General features: G+C 37.4%; 1 protein-coding gene across 2 annotated transcripts in view; it reads left to right on the top strand.

The window, feature by feature from the left end:
* Window positions 1-1,387: 1,387 nt before the first annotated feature.
* WDR41 (WD repeat domain 41) overlaps window positions 1,388-15,381 on the top strand; it is a 44,019-nt gene continuing 30,025 nt past the window's right edge. Inside the window, exons 1-3 of one of the 2 annotated variants that reach the window (XM_025998269.2) lie at window positions 1,388-1,725; window positions 4,067-4,182; window positions 14,404-14,452. In XM_025998269.2, coding sequence (XP_025854054.2) covers window positions 1,675-1,725; window positions 4,067-4,182; window positions 14,404-14,452 — 216 coding nt within the window. In that variant the 5' untranslated portion in view covers window positions 1,388-1,674. The remainder of the gene's footprint in view (window positions 1,726-4,066; window positions 4,183-14,403; window positions 14,453-15,381) is intronic. The other variant, XM_025998270.2, reaches the window with a different exon arrangement.

The following is a 15,381-nucleotide window of genomic DNA, read 5'->3' on the forward strand; positions in this document are numbered from 1 at the left end:
TCCTGAAAGGAACCAAGGGAGGAGGTCTTCACCTCTGGGCCGGTGCTTTAGAGACCAGAAGAGTGTTTCTTAGATCAGATTAATGAGGCAATGGGAATACCCCCCCCAAAGAATGTGGAAAATCAGAAGGATAAAATGTAGGCTACCTGGGCAACCATGTTGTCTCACTTGAAAATTGACCTACCAGGACCCAAATCCTGGTGTGCCTGGGTTTTGTTTTCACTTAAGAGGAGTCCCCCTTTTCCACGGGCTAGCCAGTCTCTATTTTGGCCTGTCCTCAGTTGCATGTCCTCAGTCTGTCCAAATTGCAGACTATATTTTAGGGCTAGCATACCAAAGGCAACATTTTCCTGACCCTTGGGACTGTTCCTTTGTCAGGTGCACTTAAAACGAATACAAAGATTAATCACAGGAGATCCCAGTTCTCTAGGGATTGGCATTTAGATTGAGCAGCTGCCTCTTAACTAACATACCTTTATGTAGAGTGCATGGCCCTTTATTAGTGGTGTTCAGCACATTTTTGCCTTGATCCTAGAGAGCATGAATTTTATTTTTTCTTTTTTTGCACCTCTGCAACACATGTTTGTTGAACTAATGTATTGGGTGGCACAATTGTGGTAAGTTCTGTGTTCTGTGTCTAAGAATTTACTGCTAGGATCCTCATTTAAACCTAATAATCACATACGCAAATACATATATGAACTTCTACAGATTTAAGTGTAAGTAGTCCGTATACCAGTGATACTGAAACCTCTCTACTCATCAGAACCATCTGAAGAACTTTCCCCAAACCCTATTTCCTATGTTTTAACCACAGATATTGCTTTAACAAGTCAGGAGTGGAAGCCAAGAATATGTATTTTCAAAAAACTACCTGTTATTCTGATAGGCAGTCAGCGTGAGGACCACAACCCCCTGACTGCTTGAGACGATCTAGTAGTCACAATAGAGGACATAAGGCGCTTTCTGTTATTTAGGGAGATTCTGGGCTAGACATCACAGTCAAGAGCAGTAGTTTTGAGCGTGGAGATCGTATCCCATTCTCAGTATAGTCACTTACAAGCTGTGAGCCTTACACTAACTTTCAGAGCTTTGGGGTTTCTGTGTTTGTTGTCGTTGTTTATAAGGTAGAGACCACAAAGTACGGGTCACCATGAGAATGCGCGCAGAGCCTCACTTAGCACAGTACCTCGGCTACTACGGCGCAGTGTCGGTCAGGTGTGTGCTGGCGTCCCTGCACGCCGCTGCCTTAGTGCGTGCGCACGACATCGACCGTCACCTTCTCTGGTCGGGGCTTTAGGAACCCGACCGGGGGCGGGGGCAGGGAGGACACCACGGCTCTCCGGCCAGTGCTGTGCTGCACACGTCCAGCGGGGGGCGCGAGCGCAGCTCGGCGGGGCCCGCGCCTGCTCACTGGGCGCCACTCTCGGTCTCGGCTGCTCGCGTCCCGGCCCTGCTCCCCAAGCCTCAGTGGCGGGGTACGGCAGCGCCTTGGGGACAAAAGTCTTTCTCTGCTGGGGGCTCTGCCCTGTACTTAACCGTTCCGGGGCAGAGCGGGCGGCACGTATTTGCGTGTCCATCGCGCTGTTGCCCAGGCGGTAGGAGGACGCCGAGTCAGGCGCGGAGCTCGCGCTGACCGGGGCCCGGGCCCAGCGCGTCGAGGTCGCCGCCCGGATGTTGCGATGGCTGATCGGGGGAGGCCGAGAACCTCAGGGACTGGCCGAGGTAAGCCCCAGACTACGCCGCCTGTCCCCGCAGAGGCCGAGCCCCGCTCCGGTATGAGCCCCGCGCGGCGGGAGGCGGCGGGAGGCGGCAGGACGCCCGGGGCTGGGGGCGGGGCCTGCGGCGCGGGGGGCTGCGCGCGGGGGGGGCGGCTGGACGCCCGGGGGCGGGGCCTGCGCGGCGGGGGACGGCGGGAGGCGGGGCCTGCGCGTGGGCGGGGGCTGCGCGGCGGGAGGCGGCGGGACGCGGCGGGACGCCCGGGGCTGGGGGCGGGGCCTGCGGCGCGGGGGGCTGCGCGTGGGGGGGGCGGCTGGACGCCCGGGGGCGGGGCCTGCGCGGCGGGGGACGGCGGGAGGCGGGGCCTGCGCGTGGGCGGGGGCTGCGCGGCGGGGGGCGGCTGGACGCCCGGGGGCGGGGCCTGCGCGGCGGGGGGCGGGGCCACCCGAAGGACTCACTGAGCGGCCGCGGCGCTGGGCTCGGGGCTCGTTGCAGCTTCCCTTCTAGCGCCGTGTCTGACTTGGTAGGAACCAGCGGTGACTGCAACTTTGTGGTGAAGGTTTTCTAGGCTTGGCGTCACTTCTGACATCAACTGACGCTTGCTCGAGGAATAGAAAATCTGTTTGATTATCCAAGAACAAAAAGAATCATTTTTTAAAATAAATAATTTGCTTCAAATTCAAGAAAATAATTTTGTGATTAACTCCTATTTTTGGTGTCATAGTCACGCTTTCTTTTGGGCCGGAATAATTGGATTGACTAATTTACATTCGAAATATTGCGACTAAAATAATCTTGGAATCTTAAAAGGACTCAGGTCTGGAGTTTATTTCATATGCCACCGAGAATTTGTACTCGGAATCCCTTTTATTTCTCATAGGAAATAGTCCTTTCGATTGTTAAAAATAAAAACTTGGTGGTGGTGTGAGCCAGCAGCCTTACTTCTCACTTTTAACTTCCTCATACTATTAAAAAACATTTCAAATCCTGTTCGTTTTGGACAGGCTGAAATCTTAGACACTGTGGAATAGCTGTAGAAAATTACGCGTGTGACGTGGTAGTTCTATATTAACCCGATTATTTGATTGATCATATAATTTCATTAATTCTGCTATGCCTAGTAAAATTTTACTTAAGGGAAGCAGTAAATAGTTTTCAAATGTCTCACTTTTGCTTTTCTCATCAGAACCACCGCTAGAAGTGAGCTGGGATAAATAAGCACCCACTGCTTTGGGGGCGATTTTTTTTGGGGGGAAAACGTGTGTTAAGTTACACATTTTTCATGTCACAGTACTTCACTTTAACCATTGTGAATTGTACTTTGTCAGAACCAGTGACTTCCCTTCATTTATACAAGAACTGCTGGTGGTTTAAGCAGTATTCTGTGCTGGAATGATTTTGCCCTAGGGCACACTTGGCTATCTTTGGAGACGTTTTTGATTTCAGGATGGGGGAGATCAGCAGCAAAGAAGTAACTTACAAAATCTCAGTAGTGGCAAGGTTTGAGAAATTGTAGTTCAGAGGTTAAGAACAAAGGTTTTATCATGAAATAGTACTGGGCTTGACTGCAGAAATGGGGTTAATAACACCTACCTTACAGAACAGTTGACTGAATTATATGCCATATGTGCTTTGCACACTGTCTGGCATATGGGCTGTGACCTAATTCGCTATAAATGTTAGCAATTATCTTTATCAGTATTATTGTCCAAAACTCAAATTTATTGAATTTATCGACCCTGAAGGATTTCATTCCTTCATTTATTCAGTCAGCAATCATGTATTGAGTGCCTATCCTGGTTTCAGCACTGTTTTAGTCTATATTTGCCCCTTTGACCTGCAGTTTTGTTTCTGTCAAATTTTAATGGAGAAACACTCATTCTAAAATACTGTATTGGATTGGCCCATTGATACTTTTTTTTTTAGGTCAGGTTTAATGAGTTATAATTTCCTAACATAAAATTAACCCTTTTCATAAATTTATGGTGACTTGAAAATACTAAAATTTATGGCAAGAATGAGATTTTCCCTCCTTTTCATTGTTCTTAGTTAACAATCTGAAGAATGATGATCTGAGTTTAAGGATATTTAGATCAATTCTAACAAAGAGGAAAAAATTTATAATGTGGATTTGTAGTAAGAGAAATGTATGTTAAAAAAAAAAAGAAATGTATGTTAAGATGGCACTTAGTTGCTTTAGGGAAAATACTATCTAGTATTAGAATGTGGTACCTTATGGCATTTTAAGTCTTGTATTCTTAGATGTATACTGTGCAGTTTTATTTCGTATGGTCTTTTATCATAAGTCATTTGATCTCTTTCTTTTTTTTTTTTTTTTCAACATAAGAAATCTCCTTTACAGACAATAGGTGAAGAACAAACCCAGAACCCCTACACTGAACTGCTTGTACTGAAAGCTCATCACGATATTGTACGATTTCTGGTACAGTTAGATGAATACAGGTAAGAAGCTCTAGTTATCCAATTGGCTACTGTTTGGAAAGAATTTTTAAGGAATCGTATATTTAAAAACTTCATAATTAATGTCTTTTCTAAAAATTTCAAATCTGGTCATTAGTAACATTTACTAGAAATCAGCATCTGGACATCTTGATGCTTATTCTTTTTTTTAAAAATATTTTATTTATTTATTCATGAGACACACAGAGAGAGAAGTAGGCTCCATGCAGGGAGCCCAATGCGGGACTCAATCCCGGACTCCAGGATCCTGCCCTGGGCCGAAGGCAGGCGCTAAACTGCTGAGCCACCTAGGCATACCTGATGGTACCTTCTTGGTTGAAGTTTTTTGTTTTTTGTTGTTAGTGCTTAGAAATATTTTTTGTTAGTTTCAAGGAAGTGAATAACTTTAAAATGCCTAAATTTGAGAAACAGATGTAGGGAATGTTTATGAAATACTTAACCAGGAATGGGCTATTTTTAGTGGAAGGTAAGGTAAGTAATCTGAATCTCTTGTTATTAAGGAAATAAAAACCTTTAAAATGTTCATTATTTACTTTCTTATCAATGTGTACAATATTGTGTTTAATTGCAAGTAGAAATGAAGTATATAGATCTTAAGACTTTAGATTTAGCTTTTTACTGATCTTTATGTCTGTTTATTAAGCCCTTATTCATCTAAATGCTTATTCTTTGTAGCGTAACAACAATTAGAGTTAGTTTTGTAATTTTATCTTCTCTAGATCTAAACTTCTTGGGGGAAGCATATTTTTCTTATTTACCGCAGTATCCTTTGTACCTGATACAGTGCCTTACATGTAGCAGGTAGTTAATAGATAGTTGTTAAATGAATGAATGACTCCCCAGATTATTATGTGTGCATGTTGCATGCCATCCTAACTTGCTAGCCCCCTGTCTGTTGTCCCTATCAATTTTTCTACTCTCTATTTTTTTTTTTACCTTTGATAACATCTTTTTTTTCCCCTCATTTTGGACTCCATGGGTGACTGCTGTTGTGATTATTCCCAATTCTGACCATCACTTCTAATGTCTATTAACTCACTCACTGCTTTTTTTTTTTTTTTTTATGTGTGTGTTTGGTATTGCTTTTCCCATGTGCAGTGCAAATCTGACACTCCCTGGAGTCAGGTCACATTTTACAGGTTAGGGATATAGTCCTACACAGCACTTCCCTCAGCTACAATCTCCAGGGGTGCCAGGCCATCCCCACTTCTGACCAACTGGCTACAAATTCCCACTATCCTTAGTTTTGGTATTTCCTAGAACCACTGACAGAACTCAGGAAAGCACTATTCTTATGATTATCATCTTACTATAAAGGATACAGACAGGACTAGCCAAATGTAGAGATGCGTAGGATCAGGTCTAAGAGGGTCTCAAATACAATGCTTCTGTATCCTTGGAACATGTCACCCTTTCAGCACATTAGTGTATATTACCATCAGGGGAACTCACTCAAGCTCTGGGTACCCGGAGATTTTATTGGGGGTCATTACTAGAAATGACTGAGTCCTTTGCCACCTGATTGAACTCAGTTTTCAGCCCTGACTTTCTCCCTGCCCTGACTTCATACTCCGACCTCAGGTTGAAAGGTTAAGCTAATATCTATGGCTCAGAGCACCAACCCTCTAATTACCTGGTTCATATTTCCCACATGGCCAGACCCTATCCTTATATTGTGTAGAGGGCCCATCCTGAATAATCTCATTTGCATAAACGTGAGGAGCACAGCTCCATTCTAGAAACCAGGGACAAAATCCAGCCAAATTATGATGCAACAATATGTTCTTCAACTTTTGCTTGAGAAGATTCATCTCTTACATATATATTACTAGCCTATCAACACTGTTGTGATATGAGCTAGCCAAATCAAAACATATAAACCATACTATAATAATCTTCAGCCTTTTTGGTGGTATTCATTGCTGATATGTTCTAAGAGACACTTTGTTTAGTCAGCCAGCCAGCCAGTCAGATCTTTGAAACTAAACATAGTTTCTGGAAATATAGGATATTTGGACAGCTGAAGTTTCTTGTTATTTTACCATTTTAAGTTGCTAGGTAGATTAAAAAAAAACACCCAAATAATTTATTAGGGCATAATCACTAATATTTGGGTTTTAAGGAATCCTCAGCTCATATGTTGTCTGAGAAAGCTAAATAAAAAATATACAGTGTACTTTCAGGATGTGATCTCTACATTTTTATGTAGAATAACTGTTAAGATTCCATTTTCATTGTTATCTATCCTCTGAAATTTCCTCTAGGCTTTTATTACATAGTTAGAAGAATCTGCAGAAAAGGACATCTTGTAGAATAATGATCATTGTGGAAATGCTGATAGTTTGATTATATTTTCCCCACAGTGATGCTCCCATATAAATCAGTTGTTTAATGATGTAGTAAATGTTCTGTAAACAGTAAAAAATTAGAGCCAAGTGTATCAGTTATCGATTGCTCTCTCAAATACCACCCCAAACTTGGTGGTTTAAGACAACCTGTCATTTACTTATTAATTGCAGGCTAGCTCTCGGTCTAGCCTCAGCTGGGTGGTTTGTTTTTTGGTTTTTTTTTTGTTTGTTTTTTAAAATCTGTACCCTGATCAATTGATCTTGTTTAGGTTTACTTACTGCATCTCTGGTCAGGAGGTAAATTGGCTGGGACTGGATGGTTCTTATTGGACTCAGCTGGGTGCTTTCTCCATATGGTGACTCCAGTGCTTGTGCACATATTGATGATGGAGTTCGAATACAAACAAAAGGACAAACCCTGATGTAAAATTCTTCTCAAGACTCTATCATTTTTGCTGCTATTGTGTTAGCCAGAGTGAGTCAGGAGCTGGCACAAGTTCAGGAAGTGGATAAATAAACTATCTCCTGAAGGGGGAAACAATTAAGTGCTGTTAATGCTGGTGGACATAGAAAGGAAGAATAATGGGTGGCCATGTTTGCTATCTATCACAGTGAATCTAAATGCCTAGAAATAAGTGAAAAACCTACATTTTGGCTTTGCAATAAAATGAAGATACTATCAAATGAGTCACATTTAGTTCTTTGTGCTCAAGTCCTTACTGTGTCAAAATTTACATCTAGTTAGGTAGAAGTTTTTCTGCCAAAGACCTGTAGAAGTTTCAATGTGTGTTTTGTTTTAAAAAATTTAATTCTGCACTGAAAAAAAGAAACCCAAAAGACTCACTACTGGTAAGAAAGGTATAAGAAATCTACAAACTACATAAATACTTATTTGAGTAAAGAATGTAGCATTTTCATTCTTAATTTAGAGTTTAGAATCATCTTTACCATTGCTAATGTACATATTTTGTGCATGATCAAATTACAAAAATAATATATTCCACTTTTTTATGTTTTTATTTAATTTTTGTGGACCTTACATTCTGGTTTTTTGGTCAGCTGTTGTAATCCAGGTTTCACGCTTCAGGTCTTTAGATAATATCATTTTATTGAGAATTTTGCAGAAGGATTTTCTTGTTTTCTTGGTGGCTCAGCTAAAATCAGTGAGTGGAAAATTTTCACAGATTGGTTTTTGAAGATACCAAATAAATCCTGTATAACCTAACAGACAGCTGCCTTTTCTTTTCTTCTTTAGTGTTTTTTGAACATAAAGTGAGGGTCATATTGATTGGGAGATCACTAAAGAAGGCTAAGCCTCAGCAAGAGTCTTCCAAAAAATGGACTGTGCTAAAATTGCATGTAATACTCTAGCATTTGACACATTAAACTAAACTGAGTTCATAACACATTTTAAGAATAGTTTTCTTTGTTGCTTATTTGACCATTCCTTGCTCCTCCAGGAAACAGACAAGGTTCTGTAGGATGGTGATCATGACTGGAAAAGAATCAGGTGACCCATGAAATGCCAGACTGGAGAACAAAATGTGCCCCTAGGAAAGCTGGTGAAGCTGTACATTCACAAGACACTAAAACTCAGTACAGTTTGATAATTCACTAACAGACACACAATATTTTATATCTTTAAGAAAATATTCTTAAGCTAAGGTTATTTTTCTCACTAACATTCAGAGAATAGAAATAATCAAGATGACTTGACCTGAGTCAATACCTGAGTTCCCTGCAAAGCTGATAGCAAAATGGAATTGGGCACACAAATGGTTTATTAGAAGCATCAGTTAAGGAAAAAGGGAAGAGCAGGATTAGACAAGGGGAGCTATCTCAGACTATGATGTAGCTCTGACAAAGTTTCTCTAGGCCCAGTGGCGAATTCTGGAGGAAAGAATGCCCTTTAGAGGAATTCTATGTTGGATAGAAATAATCAGGACTTTTAACCTTGCCTTACTTAATTATTGGCTGAGAGTCATCCAAGAAGGTGCTTCTGGAGTCCACCACCTTGCTAAAGTTCCGTTGGCTGGGAGCCAGTTGGGATAGTATGACTGGCTTGAAAGCCGAATGGACCCTGAAGTCAACAGCTGGAGGCAGATAATCACATTCCTCAGCTGGGCATTATCCTCTCTTGAAGGGGCATCTGCAAGATGTGTATTGCCTTTCCTATACAAATTGTATCTTGGGATCAGTAATAATCAATGAGAGGAAATTTCTCTTCTAGAAGAATTCAAGCTAGGAAAAATCATGAAATTGGAATAATTGTAATTTTGCAACCTCTGATAACAAATTTAGACAGTTTATTATGGTTGTTAGCATTACATGTGCACAAAAGAAAGACTACCAGAAATTACATTTCCTGATGGAGTATACAAACTCCCTATGAAGTGGGCCTACCAAAAAGTCCAGTTTAAATCTGATTAAGTCTTAGATCTGTCAGTTTACCAGAAATACAGGGGATTAGAGGTGCATGCTGAACGACTGCATAGGGAGGTAGCTGGCAAAATCCAGACTATGAGAACTCTATGAGACAAATGTTTAATTGCAAGGAGAAAAATAGAAGGAATCCGTAGAATAAAAGAGACTTCAGAGGTGTATCAGCCACTGCAATTATGAACTTTATTTAGATCCTGCTTCACACAAACTTAAATATCATGAGACAGGGAAGTTTGATCACTGAGCATATGATGACAATAAGGAATTAAATGGTAACTCTAGTCCTGATATAAAGGAGTTCTTAAAATACATATTGAAATATTTACTGATAAAATGTAGTTACTTTATTTGCTTCAAAGTAATCTGCAGAGAGGAGCGCTTGGATATGGTACAGATGAAACAGCATTGGCCATGAGTTGATAATTACAGATGAGGAGTACCTGGGATTTTTGTTATACTGTTTATCCTTGTATATATATATTTAAATTATCCATACTGAAAAATTGAAAAATGATATATATTTGATATAGAGGAAATAAAAATGCCAATTTAAAAGGTATTTTTGTTTCAGAGTAAAACTTTTTCTAAGGTATTAGGTGGGGAAATCACACAGATGGACCTGAACATAAAAACTAATAACTCACAAAAAGCTGGGTTAAAGGATATTGGCTTTGATATACAACCCTCGTGGGGCAGAGGGAGGCCAGGGATGTTTCTCTAGTGTTAGAGATTCTTTCACAGAAACTTGAGCTCAGACGAATGGAGGTTCCGCCTAGTAGAAGTCACAGAGAGTTTTGGTTTTCTAATGTTTGTAAACTTTGATGTGTTTCTGTGTGTGATTTGGGGATGGGGGAGAATTTTCAAAGGGTTTACCTTTCTTAATGGCCATGAAAACTATGGAATGGTCCCACCTTCATTTTATGTGAGCTGAAAAAAGGACCTTAAACATTCAGATATTAGAGTTATGTTAATGTATGCATTTTTCTTAAGCAAGAAAAAAAAGTTTGGTGTTCAAGGAAATCTGTTGAAAGGATCAGTGACGTCAATGTCTATGGCTCATGAAAAGGCTTTCAAATTCCTTTTTACTTCTCTTACAAGTCTCCACATACTTCTCTGATTTTATTCAAGTAGTTCTAGAATATAAGATAATAAAAATCTATTTTAAATGAGAGTTTTGTATTTTTTCAGTTTGGTTTGGTTTTTGGTATTGTACCATTTTTCAGTTCTATTTTACTATAAAAATATATTATTTTAGTTGCATCATGTATTAGAAATTACATGTGGATTAGGTGGGGAGCTGGGTAAGCACAGGGATTTTCTTTATTGCCGTAATAATGTCCTTTTTTCCCCCCAGGACTTTATGATTATGTAGATACTGAATACAAGAAGTTTCATGGACCATACTTTTCATTATATCCTTTAAGGTTATATTTGAATTTGTAGCACCCTTGACCTAATTGAAATAAGTTCAAATGAGTAAGAACCATTAAATGAGCACTTAAGTAAGTAATAGACATAGGAATTATTTGTGAAAATATTTTGTTTTATACAAATCTTTGTGAAACTTTGCTATACTTTTCAATTCATAGTTGGCAAGAATGAGAGTACTTTCTCTGAGATGTTCAAAGGGAAGGTGTTTAAGAGGAATGATTTCTATAAATTGAAATGAGTATAAATGAGAATTCTCAGTGGGCTCATGATCTGGACCCTGTAGCATTGCTTAGTAATGTAGACTGAGGTCTTCAAGGCCAAGAACTATCCTATTGATTTTTACTTTATCAAATATGTATTATCAAAAATACATTTAATTATATTTATGCTTAATATATAGTTACTGTATAATATTTCTTGAATGAGTGAATCATCAACTCTCACGATAAATTTAGTTCTCATAACTAGAGTAGGAGGGGATGGAATATTCTAAAAGCTCTGGTATAGGTCTTGATTAAATCATGCTTCACCTTGTTAAACTTCTTTTCATGTATATAGTTTTGGCTTAGTCATTTAATTGTATATGCTCAATGAGTATTTTTAAAGACATAGTTTCAAGTTGAAGGGTATACTTAGGTATGGGATGGGACAGGAACATGAAAAAAAAGGAATTTACTTATGTGTGTGGTGGGTTTCTGAGTTTTAATTTTTTTTACTTTTAATTTTTCTTTTGACAGTATATTGATGGAAGGGAAAAAGTGAGGTTACATTAATACACTTAATGATTATCTATTTCACAGATCCCTTGCAACACTTAAATATTTGCTTATTCATTAATTTACTCATTGAAAAATCATTTTTTGGTGCTTTAAACCGGCTAGAGATAATCAGAGATTCGTTGGGCTAGAAACATCATAAACATCAATAAATATGTCAATTACTATATTTCATTGATTCTAAGAAGATTTTTTTTTCCTATTTTAAGATCTCTGAAATTTGGAGACATCATATAATTGATGGTGTGTCGGGTATAATTGGCAGTATTTTTTCCTTAATAGTACATAAAATAATAGAATGTCTTACACTTGATCATATCTTAGATTGATGAAATACAATACATTTCTAAACAATGAATTTGAAGATCTTGAAACAGGAACCACATCTAATTGATCTTGACATTTCCCTGTCACCTAGCATGAATCTCACCCAATACATTTTGTGCTAATTAGCAAAGAAGCATTACTCTTAAAACCTTAATTATAGACTTGAATCTTTGGATTCTATGAATTTAGAATGTTTAAAAAAATTATTCTATATAATTTTAATGCAATACAGCCACAATTCTTCCTTCCATTGGATAGTTCAGACCTCACTGGCATTTTAATTACTCGTTTTTTATACTTCATTACTTCTTTTTAGCAATTACAATGTATCTACTATTAGAAATTCTTGGGTTGAATTTTCATTCCTGATTTGCAGATGGCTGAAGTGTGTGCTTGACTGATTAGGATGAACTGATTATAGTTTAAGATAAACTGATAAAGTGTAGCTAGTTTTCAATTATCCATCCTAATAGCATGGATAATTGTAATTTGCGAATGATCTCCCAACCCCTTATTCGTTATTTTATGGGAAATACTAATTTGTGGCAAAATTATATTGATTTGCATTTCTAAGCTTCATGTTTTCTCTTTAGGGGAGCTAATAAAAATACTGAAATGGCAAAAAAAAAAAAAAAAAGGCAAGAAAGAAAGAGGCAGCAATAGAATAAATAAGAAAATTGAAAGTCCTGAATAATCCACCAACTGGGTAATTGACCTCTGAGTAATAAAAAATTGGCTGTGATTTCATGCATTACTATTGAGCATTGTTTAGATTTAACTTTTGTTCACTACTGATTGAATTAAAGTTTGAGGTGAAATGCTCTATATCTCATTTCTAAACTCTGAACCGTTCAATCGTCTCTCATTGTGAACTCATGAGGTTCAGACATGATAAAACAATAATGAGAAGTTAAAAATCAGGGTTAGAAAAAGTATGTATTTTAAACCTGCAGTCTTCTAGAAAGGAGAAAAGCAATTATAAGAGTTTCAAGAATCAATAGAAATTGATGTTTTATACCAAAGAAAACTTAAGACCTTGAGTCCTGCCTCCCCACCATCACTATACAAATAAAAAGAAATCAATAGGCCTAGAAACATAAGCTATTAAAGATTGACATCCAGCAACTATTTTTGATACTAAGGCATTGTTTAGTATTCTGATTCAGAAAAATAATATGTTATTAAATAAATTGTATTTTTAATTTAAAAACGATTGTTTTCTTTTAAATCTCCAGACCTTTTATATATTTCATCTTGAAATAATAAATGTTAGGCACGAATTTTAAATAATTCTGCATGTGATTTCTCACTAGTTACTAGGAAGTTCTTAAAGGTCCTCTGTTAAAAAGATAGGTAGCTCTCTATTTTAAAAATTGTTAATAGGACTTTGATGAGGATGTATTTGACCAATTTCCCATCTCCTGGATAATCTCTTAGCTCCCATAGTAGAAGATGTAACTGAACATAATAGGAGATGTAACTGATTTAGAAATCAGTACTGAATATGGGAATTGTCAGAGCCAGCGAAGACCATAGTTATTTATGGGACTCTGAAACTGAGCATGAGAAATTTGAACTTGAAGTGCAGTTCGGAGTTTTAAGGAAATTATTATATGATGTAGTGAGATTTTATGGATATTATATAGTAAAATTCATTAGAACAGGTACTCTCAGGAACAAAGTAACTTTTGTGTCATAGTGTACCAGTTCCCCAGTGACAGACCTGTTTGACTAACAATATTTCCTGTAATGAAGACATTCAAGGCACACCCAGATTTTGTGAAATGAACTAACAATTTTGCAAGGAAGAACACATTTTTTAAATGCCATAACTGCTAGTGGTTTATTATTTATTAATGGTTGTTAATTATAAGGGGCCAGTTATACACAGTTCATACTGGCTTTCTATAATACCACTTTCTTTCTTTCCTATTCAGAAAACAAACCGAATTTAAGTGAATGAAAGGGATATGAGAACAACTTTGGATCAATTTTGATTCATTAAAGAATCATTTACAAATTATGTACTACATTATTAATTACTTGACATGTTTATGGTGTGATTGCTGTATACCACTGTGTTGGGACATTGCTTGAGAACAGTGCTTGATATTACTATAATGCAGTCACTATGATTAATCCTGTATAACAAATTACTTTTCTTGGCAAGTGTTTGTATCATGGATATCTTCTACTCTACAAAATTGGTTTTATATATATATATATATAGTGAACAGGAAGTAAAGAGGAGAAAGGAGCTATAACTGAGTTTATCACAGCTCTTTTTCCATGCAGGAAATAAACTTTCCTTTACCTCTTTGCATTTCAAGCATTTTCACTAAAAAATAAATAAAACAAAAAACTTCACAAAACATCAGAGCCTCCAAACTAAGAACACAATATTTACATGGAATGACCAAGAGCCAAGAGGAGCGAAGGAGAGATCTTGGCTTTAAATAATAAAGTATGTTTACAGAGAAAAATAATAGAAATAACGAAATTATCTAAGGACATGTATTCCTTTGTTGCAGTCTTGGAATATCACTTCCTATCAGTGAAGCTGAAAGTGATAGTTTAATCATATAATTTTAAAGCCAAGAAGGACTTTTAAGATTACTTATAGGCCTCCCTCATTCTTTCAGTTTTAGCAGTTGATTCATTGTAATGCTGTGAATGGTTTTATTTATCTTTGGATCAGTATCTGGCATAAAACGTAGAAGGTAGTCCATAAATATTTGTTGAATTAGCTTAACTAATCAGCATTAATATTGGTCAAAACACCATTAATGAATTTTGATAGTTCTTAGTAATTTTAGCACATAAATTTCACCAGAATATTTTAATTTTTTTTTTTTTTTTTACCTTTTTTGTCTATCCAGATTTGCATCTGCTGGTGATGATGGAATTGTAGTTGTGTGGAATGCCCAGGTGTGTATTAATTCTATGTGAATTGTGTAATAAGACATCACTGTATAGTTGAGTTTGCATTCATAAACACTATCTGAGTGTATACCTGCATTATCAGTATACTGAAACTACTTAATACTTGAAAAGGCTACTTAGGATAATCTGTTTAAAATGGGAACCAATATTTTTCTATTATGAGAAAGTGTTAATCTTACTGAGCAAAATTTTAGTTATCAGCAACTATACACTGATTCTGAAAATGAAATCAAGTGTTGATTTTTGTGGGAGATAGGATTTTTATTCCAAAATTGTATGATAGCATAATAAAATACTCTTCTCATGTTTGACTTTAATAGGAATGTAAGAAAAGGCTACTTTGTTTTTCAAAAATATTTAAGGCTTCACCAGATTTTTTCCAGGCCCTCTCTTCCTCATCTTTTGATACTCACGGTATTTTCTTTTGAAGCATTTATCTTCTGTTATATCAGTAGTTTTCTGGTCTGATTCCGTCAGATCCTCATTTCTCAGTGGCTTTACCAGTGATTAAAGCAATTATTTAACATTATGTTCACCATGTTCATGAAATCCTGCGACCTTAGAAAGATTTACAATTAATGTTATATTTACGTTGGATTTTTACATGTTTACTGCTTGGGAATATCAGAGACTGATTGATAAAGACATTGAATGGATAGGAATAGCTGTTGGTGTTAGAAGTGGAGTGGAGACTGACTTTATAAGTGGTTGATCTGCTATTGGATGTGTACAGTATATAGATTGTGCTATTATGCTAACTTTTATTTCCTTCAATAGCACTTTAAGTTTGGAGACTTAGATAAAGAACTTGGATAATGAGGACTCCCTATTTTTACCAACAGATTAGTTACTGATATTTTTATGTATGATTTATGCAATTCTTCTTTTTTTTGATTTATGCAATTCTTAAAACC

This window comes from Vulpes vulpes, chromosome 14, assembly GCF_048418805.1.
Source record: "Vulpes vulpes isolate BD-2025 chromosome 14, VulVul3, whole genome shotgun sequence".
Classification (NCBI taxonomy): domain Eukaryota; kingdom Metazoa; phylum Chordata; class Mammalia; order Carnivora; family Canidae; genus Vulpes; species Vulpes vulpes.